This window comes from Mytilus edulis, chromosome 7, assembly GCF_963676685.1.
Source record: "Mytilus edulis chromosome 7, xbMytEdul2.2, whole genome shotgun sequence".
NCBI lineage: Eukaryota > Metazoa > Mollusca > Bivalvia > Mytilida > Mytilidae > Mytilus > Mytilus edulis.
Window position 1 is genome coordinate 20,704,511 of NC_092350.1, and position 15,960 is coordinate 20,720,470.

The 15,960-nt window shown below is 33.8% G+C and overlaps 3 protein-coding genes across 3 annotated transcripts in view; all 3 read right to left on the reverse strand.

Moving 5' to 3' along the window:
* The window catches only part of LOC139481001 (EF-hand calcium-binding domain-containing protein 4B-like), a 44,935-nt gene extending 37,377 nt beyond the window's left edge, over positions 1-7,558 (reverse strand). The window contains exon 1 of the mRNA XM_071264007.1: positions 7,539-7,558. The gene's annotated coding sequence lies outside the window, so the exon portion shown is untranslated. The remainder of the gene's footprint in view (positions 1-7,538) is intronic.
* Positions 7,559-12,150: 4,592 nt separating this feature from the next.
* On the reverse strand, positions 12,151-12,639 carry LOC139483011 (uncharacterized). Its single transcript, XM_071267040.1, has one exon. The coding sequence runs from the start codon at positions 12,637-12,639 to the stop codon at positions 12,151-12,153; it is 489 nt and encodes a 162-aa protein (XP_071123141.1).
* A 57-nt stretch (positions 12,640-12,696) lies between these two features.
* LOC139483012 (uncharacterized) lies at positions 12,697-14,060 on the reverse strand. The gene is made up of 2 exons (XM_071267041.1): positions 14,029-14,060; positions 12,697-13,213 (listed from the first exon to the last, which is right to left on the reverse strand). Exons 1-2 carry the CDS (start codon positions 14,058-14,060, stop codon positions 12,697-12,699), a joined length of 549 nt encoding a protein of 182 aa, XP_071123142.1.
* Positions 14,061-15,960: the final 1,900 nt, after the last annotated feature.

Here is a 15,960-nt window from a genome sequence, read left to right on the forward strand (position 1 = left end):
CCCTTAGGGTCCTATATTAAACTAAGTCCCCCGCTGGCGGCCATCTTGGATGATGGATCGGCTACAAAGTAACAACACTTGGTCTGCACCTCATAAGGAACATTCATGCCATGTTTGGTTTCATTCCATTCAGTGGTTCTCTAAAAGAAGTTCAAAATGTAAAAAGATAATGATAACGGACGACGACAGACGACGACGGACAACGACAGAAGACGACGGACGCCAACTGATGAGAAAAGCTCACATGGCCCTTCGGGCCAGGTGAGCTAATAATATTTGACTTAGTTTTGACAATCAAATTTTATGAGTCGGATCGTTTTTGCAGGGTCGGTCGGGATTGGGAAAACAAACATATTTTATTTTAGGCCCTACACTTCCACACAATCTTAACCAAGTCTTCTTATTTCTTAACAAGAGGCTCTCAAGAGCCTGAATCGCTCACCTTAATTCTTTTGGTTAAATCTCTCATCAATGATTATTTTGGCTTTTCCATTTATTTAAATGTTTTTTGGATCGTCCTATTTTCTTCAAAAGCCAAAAAAAATAATCATTTTCTCCTATATTCTATTTTAGCCATAGGAGCTATGTTTCTTGACATACAAGGAATAAAATATAAAATTTATACTAGATACTCTGAAACTCATTTAGCCTAAGTTTGGCTGAAATTGATACAGCAGTTTCAAAGGAGAAGATTTTTTTAAAGTAAGTCAACATGATGAACAAATTGTGAAAAAAGTCTTTAAAGGGCAATAACTCCTTAAGTGGTCAATTGACAATTTTGGTCAATTTGACTTAATTGAAGATCTTACTTTGCTGAACATTATTGCTGTTTACAGTTTATTTCTATCTATAATTATATTCAAGATAATAAACAAAAACAGCAAAATTTCCTTAAAATTATCAATTCAGGGGCAGCAACCCAACAACAGGTTGTCTGATTCATCTGAAAATTTCAGGGCAGATAGATCTTGACCTGATAAACAATATTACCCACGTCAGATTTGCTCTAAATGCTTTGGTTTTTGAGTTATAAGCCAAAAACTGCATTTGACCCCTATGTTCTATTTTTAGCAATGGCGACCATGTTTGTTGATAGATCATAACTTCGGATACAATTTACAAACTAGATACCCTAAGGAACATTCAGTTAAAGTTTGAAAGTATTTGGCCCAGTAGTTTCAGAGGAGAAGATTTTTGTAAAAGATTACTAAGATTTACGAAAAATGGTTAAAAATTGACTATAAAGGGCAATATTAAACTCCTAAAGGGGTCAACTGACCATTTCCGTCATGTTGACTTATTTGTAAATCTTACTTTGCTGAACATTATTGCTATTTACAGTTTATCTCTATCTATAATAATATTCAAGATAATAACCAAAAACAGCAAAATTTCTTTAAAATTACCAATTCAGGGGCAGTAACCCAACAACAGGTTGTCTGATTCATCTGAAAATTTCAGGGGAGATAGATCTTGACCTGATAAACAATATAATCCCTGTCAGATTTGCTCTAAATGCTTTGGTTTTGAGTTATAAGCCAAAAACTGCATTTGACCCCTATGTTCTATTTTTAGCCATGGCAACCATGTTTGTTGATAGATCACAACTTCGGATACAATTTATAAATAAGATACCCTAAGGAACATTCAGTTAAAGTTTGGAAGTATTTGGCCCAGTAGTTTCAGAGGAGAAGATTTTTGTAAAAGATTACTAAGATTTACGAAAAATGGTTAAAAATTGACTATAAAGGGCAATAACTCCTAAAGGGGTCAACTGACCATTTCCGTCATGTTGACTTATTTGTAAATCTTACTTTGCTGAACATTATTCCTGTTTACAGTTTATCTCTATCTATAATAATATTCAAGATAATAACCAAAAACAACAAAAGGAGTAGGTCCGGTAAGGACCGATTTTGGCCTCAAATTTCAGTTTCATCTGACGAAAGATTTTGACCACTTTTTAAACACTTAAGTGTCTATTTCATATGATGCAATTAATTTATGCGAAAGATTTAAACTTATTTAGTCATTAAAAACGATCTGATTCAGGCTCAAATATGAGAAATCTACCAAATATGCGAAAAAATGTCACTTTTCAGATGGTTTTTGTCAAAAACGAAAGTGGCCGCATCCGTGTTCATCCTCAATCTTTATATATGTTATGTATTATCATCAAATACAACTTCAATTTCAATAGTTTGGATGAACACGAATGCGGCCACTTTCGTTTTACACGGAAACTGTCTAAATTTAACTAAAATGCTGAAATTGTGAAGATTTCAGTAATTTAGCATGAATTAAGGGTGCTATTTCTCAATACATGTGCATTGTATTGTCAAAAAGAGCCCATATTTATGTAGCAGAACCTTTCTACTATCCAATAAATGACTAAAAGTTTACATTTTAACAATTTTGTAAAGCTGATATATTTTGGGGCCAAAATGGGGTCTTACTGGACCTACTCCTTTCCTTAAAATTACCAATTCAGGGGCAGCAACCCAACAACAGGTTGTCTGATTCATCTGAAAATTTCATGGCAGATAGATCTTGACCTGATAAACAATATTACCCCTGTCAGATTTGCTCTAAATGCTTTGGTTTTTGAGTTATAAGCCAAAAACTGCATTTGACCCCTATGATGTTCTATTTTTAGCAATGGCGACCATATTTGTTGATAGATCATAACTTCGGATACAATTTACAAACTATATACCCTAAGGAACATTCAATTAAAGTTTGGAAGTATTTGGCCCAGTAGTTTCAGAGGAGAAGATTTTTGTAAAAGATTACTAAGATTTACGAAAAATGGTTAAAAATTGACTATAAAGGGCAATAACTCCTAAAGGGGTCAACTGACCATTTCCGTCATGTTGACTTATTTGTAAATCTTACTTTGCTGAACATTATTCCTGTTTACAGTTTATCTCTATCTATAATAATATTCAAGATAATAACCAAAAACAGCAAAATTTCCTTAAAATTACCAATTCAGGGGCAGCAACCCAACAACGGGTTGTCTGATTCATCTGAAAATTTCAGGGCAGATAGATCTTGACCTGATAAACAATATTACCCCATGTCAGATTTGCTCTAAATGCTTTGGTTTTTGAGTTATAGGCCAAAAACTGCATTTGACCCCTATGTTCTATTTTTAGCAATGGCGACCATGTTTGTTGATAGATCAAAACTTCGGATACAATTTATAAATTAGATACCCTAAGGAACATTCAGTTAAAGTTTGAAAGTATTTGGCCCAGTAGTTTCAGAGGAGAAGATTCTTGAAATAGTTTACGACAGACGACGAAGGACGCCAAGTGATGGCATAAGCTCACTTGTCCCTTCGGGACAGGTGAGCTAAAAAGGTGATATGAAAATCTAAATGCAAAATGTTTTGCTGTTTAATCAATGTATTATCTGAAATGATAGACAATTATGCTAGATATATACTAAATGGATCTGATGTAATGAGATAATTAATGTTCTCCTGGACAACATATATATATATATATACATAGAATTAAGAATGGCAATGTGAAATGTACCAAAGAGAAAACAACCTGAACTAAGAGCAGACAACAGCCCAAGATCAATATATTCTGATTTTTTACAAATGAAGTCAAAATATCTGTCTGAAGCTAACAAAGGTATGTGGTAACCATATATATGCAATACTTTTGGTATGTCTTAAAATGCCATGTGACAGGGTCTGATAACTAACAGAACTTGGTTTTTGGTCAATACTATTACAAGGATTTTTTTTTAATACAATAATACTGCGGTGTATTTGAATTTATGAAAAACAAAGCAGATGTGGTAGGATATTGCAAGTGAGACAACTATGTTTATATCCATCAGTCACTCAATATGATATGAATGTAGGCTGCACTTTAGGTCACCATACACCCTTTAACAGTGAGTAAAACCAATACAGTACAGTCAGCTATAAAAGGCCAGACAGTATACAACACAAGAGTGCACACCCTGAATATCTCGCCATTTTTACTTATCATTGATTTTATGTTGATAGTCCTAAATGAAAAGCTTTATTACAACTGTCACATAAACTTAACATTAACCAAGAAAAAACCAAACATTGATCAATGAACCATGAAAATGATGTCAAGGTCAGATAAACATGATGAACCATGCCAGGCAGACATGTACAGCTAACAATTCTTCCATACAACAAATATAGTTGACCTATAGCTTATAGTTTAAGAAAAAACAGACCAAAACACAAAAACTTAACACTGAGCAATGAACTGTGAGAATGAGGTCAAGGTCAAATAAAATCTGCACGACTGACATTTGATCATAAAATATTTACATTCACCAAACATAGTTGGTCTATTGCTTATTGTATTAGAAAAATAGACCAAAACTGAAAAACTTAACTTTGAACACTGAACCATGAAAATGAGGTCAAGGTCAGATGACACCTACCAGCTAGACATGTACACCTTACAATCATTCCATACACCAAATATAGTAGACCAATTGCATACAGTATAAGCAAAACAGACCAAAACACAAAAACTTAACTATAACCACTGAACCATGAAAATGAGGTCAAGGTCAGATGACACCTGCCAGTTGGACATGTACACCTTACAGTCCTTCCATACACTGAATATACTAGACCTATTGCTTATAGTATCTGAGATATGGACTTGACCACCAAAACTTAACCTTGTTCACTGATCCATGAAATGAGGTCGAGGTCAAGTGAAAACTGTCTGACGGGCACGAGGACCTTGCAAGGTATGCACATACCAAATATAGTTATCCTACTTCTTATAATAAAAGAGAACTTAACATTACAAAAAATTTTAACTTTTTTTTCAAGTAGTCACTGAACCATGAAAATGAGGTCAAGGACTTTGGACATGTGACTGACGGAAACTTTGATCATGAGGCCTCCATATACAAAGTATGAAGCATCCAGGTCTTCTACTTTCTAAAATATAAAGCTTTTAAGAAGTTAGCTAACAACGCCGCCGCAGTAGCTGCCGCCGCCGCCGGATCACTATCCCTATGTCGAGCTTTCTGCAACTAAAGTCGCAGGCTCGACAAAAATGAGAAACAAGCCAAACTAGAAAACAAATTTACTAATTTTGCCGAAAAATTTTGATTACATTATTGAGGTGCATGAAAATAAAGTCAAGGTCAGATGAACTAATATATAAGATCTAACTAGACCTTATTAAGATAAACGTTATCACAGAGATATGTCTCACCTTTTTGTAATTTTGATTATGCAAATGTTGAAATCAAAATAGCAATACTTTAACATCTTACACAAGTTATGCAAATATTCAAAGTCAATGAACCATGACTGAGTTACATGGCTAAACAATCTCAATCTCAACTGCATACTGAATATCATCGACTAATTATTATAAGTTGTTCCCAAACCTAAATACAAACATTAACTTGTAAACTATGTAAAAGTTTCAAAGTCAATGAACCATGAAGAGGGGGGGGGGGGGGGGGGGCTATACAATCTCCATGGAAAGGATAATGCAAATAAATTTGTATACCAAATATCATTGACTTACCATTAGAAGTTCATCTTAAACTACTAATACATGTAAACTAAGATAAGTTTCAAAGTCATTAGACTGTGACTGAGGGGCGAGGCCAAATTATCTCCATGGAAATGAGATATATGCCAATACTTATACAACTGCATACCAAATATCATTGACCTACCACTTGTGGTTCCTCATAAACTGACCTAATCACAAACTAATACATGTTTAATAAGAAAAAGTTTTCGAAGTCAATTGACCATCACTGAGGGGGCAGGGCCAAATAATCTCATTTAAAAACATTTGAATGCACTTTTAAATAGCAGTCTACCAGTCATTATAAAGTATATTAATGATTGTTTTTTAGTGAGAACATCTGCATAACTTGTATTTCTTTTAATTATATGCAACCTAATTTCTGTTTGTGTTGTTTTTTTTAGGCACTGGCTACGGTTACATGGAAATGTAACAATAATAAAAATATTATTGTTACATTGGGGACTAAATGCCGGAATGCATGGTTGGATAAGGAACCGATTAATTACGAATGTAACAATAATTATTGAGGCTACGGTTACATTGCGTTATTTTTACATGAAAAACAGCAACGTTCGATGGGACTAGTAATATGTACTAAATAATAAAAGTTGAAGACATTATCTTATATTTACAATACATACAAGTGTAACATACAATTTTTAGATGTTTTTATAGTACGTCCTCCATGGATTCTGAAATCGGACTCGGACATCTCTTAAACTGAGTTTTACTATGTGTAGTGTTGTGCGTTTGTTTTTTCTACATTGGCTAGAGGTAAAGGGGAGGGTTGAGATCTCATAAACATGTTTAACCCCGCCGCAATTTTGCGCCTTTCTCAAGTCAGGAGCCTTTGCATGGCCCGGCTTTGTTAGTCTTGTATGATTTTTTAATGTTAGTTTCTTGTGTACAATTCAGAGTTTAGTATGCCGTCCATTATCACTGAACTAGTATACATATTTGTTTAGGGGCCAGCTGAAGGACGCCTCATACGGGTGCGGGAGTTTCTCGCTACATTGAAGACCCATTGGTGACCTTCCGCTGTTGTCTGCTCTATGTTCGGGTTGTTGTCGCTTTGACACATTCCCCATTTCCATTCTCAATTTTATACATGTATACAGAAGTTCACAGTGTTAGTTCACAGTTAGCAAACTTTGCTTTTGATGTATCAATTTTTGGTAAGTGCGTTTGCATAGCTGTATGAAATTTGTGTCTTGATATTGTTTCAGTTTCATTTCAAATGCATCCCATGCAAGTTTTAAATTTCTCACCCAAACAAAATTGGTAAAAGGAACCTCTTCATCTTTTGTTCAAAGTATAATGACAGTAATACGAGTAGGTGTGCAGTTAAATACTTAAAAGTGAACAGTTTTCTCAGCCCGAGTTTTCAACAACAAACCATTGAACTATATTTTTCGCCTTTGGCACTACTAATTTGAAGTAGTATCTTAAGAACATCAAATCCATTAATACCTGAAACTATTTAAACACCATTTGTTGAATAATAATATTTATTGTTTATTATTATAACAAGTATTATTTAGTAGACATGAATGAATTAAGCAACAAAACTATATAGAAGATTAAAGTTTAATAAATCTAGCGTACATTGCTGTTTTTCATGTAACAATAACGCAATGTAACCGTAGCCTCAATAATTATTGTTACATTCGTAATTAATCAGTTCCTTACCCAACTTTGCATTCCAGCAATTAGTCTCCAATGTAACAATAATATTTTTATTATTGTTACATTTCCATGTAACCGTAGCCAGTGCCTTTTTTTAAAAATGTTCATGAACATTAATAATGTGTTAACTGTAGATATGTATAGTCTCTTTTTTTTTCTTCGCTGTGAATACCACTGTCACTCTTATATAATTATAATTAATTTAACTATTGTCAGTCTACCTAGTCAGCTAGTGGGTCGGTTCGTTTCTGGTGTTTGGCAAAAAGAAATCATATTTACTTTCATTTTCATTCCCGCCGTTTCTAGATATAGCAATGTACCAATTACGAACTATAACATTAATGGTCCGCAACGGACAATTGATCAGTTTTAATAGTATAAATAGACAATAACTGTTTAGTGTCTTTAAATATCAGCTCTATTTGTACGAGGCTAGGAAACAAGGTGTATACGAGCTTTTAGCGAGCTATTACACCTGTTTCGAGCCGAGTACAAATACAGCTGATATTTAAACACTAAACAGTTATTGTCTTTATCCTGCAATTAATTCTGTAAATTATTTGTGTTTTGAAAGACACAAAAAAAGCATGTTTTGCATTTATTTTCTATTTGAAATCCCTTGAGGCCCGTGTAGTAATACGGTACAGTAATGACACATTCAGCTGAAGACGGGTTCGCAAAAAAAGAATCTCGAATTGTCAACAAAATTTTAATACATCGCTCAAGGTGAATAATTATCTGTTTTAACATAACAACTAATTTCAACAGTAAAAACAAATAACAAAACATTGTCCAATTTGAAACAGGAGTGTACGAGTTGTCCTACGCTTCAGACTCGACATTCTCTAAACATGCATGCTGAAATTGACATTGTTGTTTTTGTTACACAATCATGCACATTCAAGTTTTGAAATCGGTAGTTGTCATCGTAGAAAAGGCTGCTGTTCATGTTTGTATGTTATCAGAAAATTGGTGTGATTATTATTGCTCTTAAGAAATGTTTCAAACAAATAGAACGTATAAAACATATAAAAGTAATCGTTAATTCGCAATTAATACGTCATTGGAATGCGAGTTGCAATACACATTCTGAGGTGACGCAGGTTCATACAATACTCAGTCCGGCAGTGGGCGGGGCTTCAAAGCGATATCTGTAGTATACAGATACAGCATAGCGATATCTGTAGTATACAGATACAGCATAGCGATATCTGTAGTATACAGATACAGCATAGCGATATCTGTAGGGCTTTATCTGTATAGTAGAGCACCCAATTGCAGGATAATTATAGATTATCGTTGATCATCTCAACGAGATTGGTTTTCTCGCTTGAGCCGGGACGGCGAAAGCGAGAAATGCAATCGAGTTGAGATGACCAATGATAATCTGTTTATCGCTATTTTACCTATGGCCACGATGTCAATTTCATGTCAATTTCCTTAGCAACACCACGTGCCTCCTTAGTTTCTAGCGATAATTTTCCATCTCAGGCGAGTAGAATGATATGAAAATTATCACAAAAAAGATCAAAGGAAAAATGCACAAAATAGCGATAAATGTGCATATCCGTGTCGGACACAGCTGGTTATCACTGGATGATAAAAATGGTGCATCACAAGTAAATCTGAAATCTTGAAATCTTTGCAAGTAAATCATTTTGACCTGTTTTCAATATTTTAAGATATATAACAGTGTAATACAAAATATATACTGTGGAATGTTATACGTTTTTATAATTATTTAGATAGTCCTAAAAATATATAGCTCTGTCACATATATCATGTATACAATAATTCAACTTAGATTCATTTACCAACTAGTCTATTACTGGTATTAAAATAAACATGTATGTCATTCTCTTTCCAATACATTGATTTACCTTAAGGCTAGATTAACACGTGTACCTATGCCTTAATATGTTTCTCCTATTTCTTTTCATGTAATTAAAAAAGGCTCTGGCTACGGTTTACTTTCATTGAAATGTAACAATAATACAAAAAAAGTTATTGTTACATTGGAGTGCAAGGTTGGATAAGGAACTGATGAATGCAACAATAATATTGATATTCGTGTCTACGGTAACAATGTGTTATGTTACTATAGATTTATTATAATTTTAGATTAAATTTTCATAATAAAATACACTTCTCAAAGTTTGATAAAACATGACCAGCAGAACATACAATTTGTCATTTAAGAAATATAAATTCTATAACTCAATTTGAATGCAAGAACCCTTGAACACCTTTTTATCAACGAGGTATTAATGTCAAGAGAAGGAAGCATTCAACTATATATATCATGTATATTTTGACAAATAAAGTTGTCGTTATAAGTATTGACAATTTACAACATATACTATGATGTAAGCAATTTGCACTTTATTGGTTATATATGTGCACATTGTAATTAACTCACAGAAGTCTAAAGTACAAGACTGGGATATAAATCAAAACAATATTACTGAGAGTTTTCAATAGACCGAAATTTCTTAGTCCACCAGGATCTCAAGACTATATTTGAGAAAGGCGTCAGGGTCAAATGTAATATTGCACGACTCATCAAAACTTTATTATTCGACATAACCAACCTATCTGAATTTATCTCAGCCTATTGCATGGTCGCAAGATATTTGCTCATTGTATACATATATTTTGTTTGCCTAAATATATGGTATAAAAAAATAACCCAATCTGCTATTTTAAATCTTTACATAATTTGTTATTACATTCTGGATGATTTTATGGACCTTTTAAGGGAAGAAGTAATTCCGTTAACGGTATTCAAATGCAGCGATATTTATTTAGTACTAAAATCAAAATCCAGTTTCAATTGTTTCAATTGATATTAGATAATTTGCGCAAAAAAAGTTGTTGTACTTGGACTTCGGTGTTTTTGTTATTTTGCTCTTTTCACTGCCATTTCCGTTTAACAAGACAGCACAGACAGATTTTTAATCGAGTACATCTGCTAAAATACAACTTATATAGAAAATTGTTCAGAAGGAGCGTAAGCGCTACGAGAAATAAAGAAATTATAATATGATTTTTTTTCTTTCAATCAGAAATGAAATAATAATTCGCTTTTAGTTGCCAGTTTGTTTCAATTTTGTCAAAATAAGCTAAGAGACATCACTTATTTATTATTCACTTGCAATTGAATAATTTGACCTCATTGAATCCGTATTTATGTGACCTTCAATTTAAACCCCTTGCTAGAGACTGGTTACGCATGAATTAGGCGTGTTCCGTTATTTAAAGGAAAATAATGTCAGCATTGGAAATGAAACAAGGGTAAACCATTTGGTCGACTGATTCGATTCTAAAACACTTTATTATGCATGTAAAAATGATAATTAAAGTAAGTTATATCAAATTTGTTTAACCTATCATATGAAATCAAACAGACATTGGAAAGTCCAATTGCACGAGTTCCCATCTATTCATATCATATCGGGCTATATGACCGTTGGCAGTCTTCGGAGGTCACACATATAGTTAATTAGATGACGTTTATACTAAAATACACACGAAATACTGATTTGTATTATGGAGCCTATGCATTGTTAATTGTTTTATTTTAGAACTTTTTAGTTTTGATATACGTTTTAGTATATTACAAATCAAATCTGAGAATTTGAGTCAAATCGATAAACATGAATTTGACAGCTGATTTCCCTTTAATATATAGACTTTATGATAAATAGAAAAAAAACTTTGACTAAAAAATTGAATGAAAGAGATAGTTTTTATCTCAATTTTCTCACAAATTCTGACAAGCACTGATTTTGATTTCTGAACTTTACAGTAAAACATCCGTTTACAATATCGATTTAAATAAATAAACGCAGAGAGCGCAAACATGTAAATTGGAACCATAACTACAAACTAATTGTGGAATGCATTGAGGACTACGCAATGCAAAACATGAGCTTAATGAGAAGAAGTTGATCATGACATTTTGCCAGAATGGATTAGCATAATCAGGTATCTGATAAAACGTAGAATTTATAAATTAAAACACTATGTGAATGATCGAAAAAAAGTCCGTTTTCAGAAACAAGGAAGCTGGGAAACGTCCATCATCTCTACACTATAAATAAGTTTTTTTTAAACATAAATAAGATGTTGTTCCTGTTGACAAAGCTTCAAATAATATTTTATCTATGGAACTTGCTTACTTTGACTTAATCCTTTTCATTCCTTGTGGAACATATGGCAGCTACAGTTGCTTTCCACCTTACTCTATTTTGGACTATTCGTTTTGCTTCGCTACAGGTATATCCAATTTCCTCCAGCTCCTTGTGCCTTGTTCTTCACCATCTGTGAAATGGTCTTCCTGGTCTCTGATGTCCTTGGGGGTTCCCTTCTAATGTCTGTCTAGTGATGGTACCTTCAGGTTTCCTCAAAGTGTGCCCAATTCAATGCCAAGTTCTCCTCTTTAGTAGCTGGTTCCTGATTGGTTCTTTCCCATAAGCATTTGTTACTAATGGTTTCTGGCCACCAAAATTGACAAATTTGGCGCAGGCATTTGTTGATAAAAACCGGGATTTGAGTTGTACCCCTGCTGTAAGTCTCCAAGTCTCTGCACCATCAAAAAAGACTGATTTTACATTCGTGTTGAAAATTCTAATTTTGGTGTTTTCTGTAAATTCTGTGGATTTTCAAACTGGCTTCAGAATAGCAAAAGCTTGTCGAGCTTTATTTATTCTTGTCCTTGTGTCTGCATCTGTTCCACCAGTTCTATTCGTGATGCTTCCTAAATAAGTAAACCGATCGACTTCTTCAATATTTTCTCCTTCAATTGACACTGATCCACCTTTTCTGGTCTTTACTTTCATAATTCTTTGTGTTCTTGATGTTGATTTGTAGCCCGAAGTTTTTTCCTGCTTTATGGAGTTCGGTGGTTATGAGATAACAGAGCCAGCTCATCTGCAAAATCTAGGTATTCTAGCCTTTGTACGAAGTTCCACTGTATATCTCTTTGTGTAGTGTCTAGTGCTTTCTTAGTTACCCAGTCTATAGCTATCAAGAATAGTGTAGGGGAGAGCATGTACTCTTGTTTCACACCAGTATTTACATGGAAAGGATTATTGAATGATGAATCATGTATCACCTGTACTGTGAAATCCTCGTACAACGCCTTGATAATATTCACAATTTGTGTTGGTATGCCATAAGGCCTTAGCAGTTGCCACAGCCCTTCTCTGTTGACACTATCGAATGCCCTTTCAAAATCGACAAAGTTAATGTAGAGGGATGATTGCCATTCTACTGATTGTTCAATGATGGTACGTAGTGTTGCTATTTGGTCAGTGCAGCTTCTGTTTGATCTGAAACCTGCTTGTTCGTATCTATGTATGTACCTGATCAATTGCATCTTTAATTCGGCTGAGTATAATTTTGCACAGTATTTTACTAGCTACTGATAGAAGTGTTATGCCTCTCCAATTCTCATCATATATCCTTTCTTACGCAGCTTCACTAACAACCCCTTTAACCATTCTGTTGGTATAGTTTCGTCCTGCCAGATCTTATTCAGGAGTTTGTACATGTATTCTATTATGTCATTGCCTCCAGATTTGAAAACTTCAGGTGGTATTTCATCTATGCCTGCAGATTTCCCATTTTTGAGTGATTTGAAGGCCTTTTTCACTCTATATTTCTTGATGTTATCTATTTTTATGTTCAAATCTACCCCAGCTGGCTCTACTCTTACTGGTTGGTCTGGTTCTGGTCTATGGAGGACTTTGACTAAGTATTCATTACATCTTTCCATCTGTTCATTAAGATTGGTTAGAACTTTTCCATCTTTATCCTTTACTGGTTTAGACTTAGCTGTTTTACGTCTACTAAGGGGTTTTGTGATATTGTACAAGGTTTTAATGTCGCCCTTATATGCAGCAAATTCTGCTTCAGTTGCAATGTCATTTACATATTCGCTCTTGTCTTTCCTACAGCTTTTTTTCACTTATTTGTTGAGCAACTGGTGTTTGTTTTGTGTTTCTTGTTTCTGAACCCTTGTTCTTGTATAGTTTACCTTTTCCTTCATATTTCTTCTCTCGTCTACTTTATTCCATGTTCCATGTGACATCCAATCTTTCTTTTTTTGTTAGGTTTTCCTCCATGAACATCTTTACACACTTCCTTGATGATATCTCTTCCCACTTCCCATTCGTTATTTACGTCCAGGTCAGACCTATCTTAAAGTACTTCAAATCTGTTTCTGAGCTCGATTTGGAATTGATTTTTATGATGTAGGTCTTTGAGCTTCTCCACACTATCCTTAATACGTTTTTTCAAGTTTCAAACTACAAGTTTTATTTTTACTTTGGCTATGATAAGATGGTGGTCTGAGCTGATATTTGCTCCTCTCATAACTCTAACGTCTTGTAGTGAGCTTCTCCATCTCTGACTTATCATGATGTGGTCAATCTGATTTTTTGTTTTTCCATCAGGTGATTCCCTCCTTGTGTATGTTCTTATGTGGAAATAAACTGCCTCCTATCACAAGCTCGTTCATCTCTCAGAAATCAACTAGCTTTTTTGCATTCTCATTTATTTCTCCTAGACCATGTTTTCCTAATGTTTCCTCTCTGTCTCTTTTCCAATATTATCATTCATATCACCCATATTATTTTGATGTCTCTTTTGGGGATGTTGTCCCAAACATGTTGTAGTTCTTTTTACATTCCTTTCGGTATCATTGGTTGGTGCATAACACTGTATGATAGTTTTGTTTTCGCACTTAGCTTTTAGTCTCACCCACCTTAGTCTCTCACTTACTGGTTCCCACTCCATCAGGCTCTTCCTTGATGTCTTTGAAAGAATTATTGCTACTCCTTTGGTGTGGTAATTATTTTCATTTTGGTTTCCCGGGTATAGAATCACATCACCTGTTAACAGTACAGGGCGCCGAATGGGACTATTGTGGTTTTGTACAAAATTCAATTCTGTCATAACAAAATCATTTTTGTCTTACAAAACTATGTGAAGCAGACTTGTTTTATGAGAACTTCAATTTTGTGATAACAAAATTCATTTTTGTCATGTCAAACGGATATCACATAAAATCATTCAACAGTAAAAATAATATTAATAATAGAACAAAGACAAATGAAAGAACTATAAAACACGTTGTTAACTAAACTAAACTAATTTGCATACAAAATTGACTTTCGTCGCCCAATTTTGAAATAAGGTAACAAAAGTCAAGTCTGTGATACAAAAATGAATTTTGTCATGACAAAAGTAACTTTTGTCTACTGAAAGATAATTTTGTATGACAAAATTAAAATTTGTAGTATACTACAATCAATACAGTATACTACAAATTTTGTTAAACTGAACTGATTTTTGTTGAACAGAACTCACTTTTGTCCGTACAAAATTGAATTTCGAGTACAAAACCACAAGAGTCCCGTTCGGCGCCCCGTAAACAGTGTCAAAACTCCAATTTGGTTCCATCTTGCTTCACTTATGCCAAGTATGTTTATATCCTAGTTTCTAATCTTCTTTGCTATCTGAGCACATTTTCCGTATTCGTACATGGTGCGTAAATTATCTATGGAAATCGTACTATTACGACTGTCTTGTAAAAGAACTTAGAATAGATGAGCACTTAGATAATCCCAAATGGAACACATTTTATTTGACAAGGATGAGATTTTGGCTAATCACAAGTCCTTTATGGCTTCAATGAACATTACATTGAACAGAAAATCTGAGGACTTACCTTATTTTTATGGATACCCAAGCTTCAAAAAAATACCATACAAACGAATACCATACGTAGGAATTGTTCATTTCATTAGATTGACAAAAAAAATCTATCAGGAGTGAAGGAGGGTCATTAGAAAAACTTTGAAACTATTTACTTCAGTAGTAGTATTAATCCTAAATACAATACTTTTAAAAATTTCTGGACAATTTTAAACCTCGATCTTTCTTTGAATTGTTTTATTGAAACTTTTGTTCAACTCTTTTTATTATAACCACCATCTCCTTTCAATTTAAAAAATGGTAGCATAAGCTATGGATTTATTATTTTTTGATATCATACGGCATATTTATTTAATTGTGAGCAAAAAACAAAAAGACAAAACACAGAGGAACAAATGAACAGTATGTTGGAGTTTCTTATTGACAAGATATTTGTTAAGTTTGGGGTTAAACTTTTTCAACAGATTGTCGTCATTCCTTTGGGAACGATGTGTGCGCCTCTCCGCGCCGACCTTTATCTATGTTACATGAGTCACAGTTCCTTCAGACAATTGCCAAAAATAAGAACATCAAAAAAGCTAGATCATTTAATTCAACAGTCAGATAAATTGATGAATTTCTTTCCATTAACAATCCAGACGGAACTGAACGGATTCCATTAATATTACCCCAAACAAGAAATTAAAGAAACAATATTGAAAACATCTCGTTTAATAATTTCTTGCGTCCGAAGCGCTTTTCTGGATTTACCTTCATCAGGAATGCTCAAAGCCAAACATTCAAAAATCTGAAGATGTATAAGTAGCGAAAGCGTTGAATATCTATATGTCAAATAACCCTAGAATAAATAGCCAAATTCATCTAAAACCAACTTAGCCTGAGGGAATTGAAACCTTAGTTTATTAATAATTTATAAATTTATAGATTTTAGTAAAGTTTGTTAAATCATGTCAGTACCGAAGTACCATCGGGGACTGAT

Coding starts and splice junctions, on each gene's coding strand:
- LOC139483011 (XM_071267040.1), bottom strand. CDS start 12,639: ATGCAATTGATCAGGTACATACATAGATACGAACAAGCAGGTTTCAGA.
- LOC139483012 (XM_071267041.1), bottom strand. CDS start 14,060: ATGGAGTGGGAACCAGTAAGTGAGAGACTAAG. Junction 13,214..14,028: donor CCAGTAAGTGAGAGACTAAG/GTGGGTGAGACT, acceptor AAAAAGCTGTAG/GAAAGACAAGAGCGAATATG.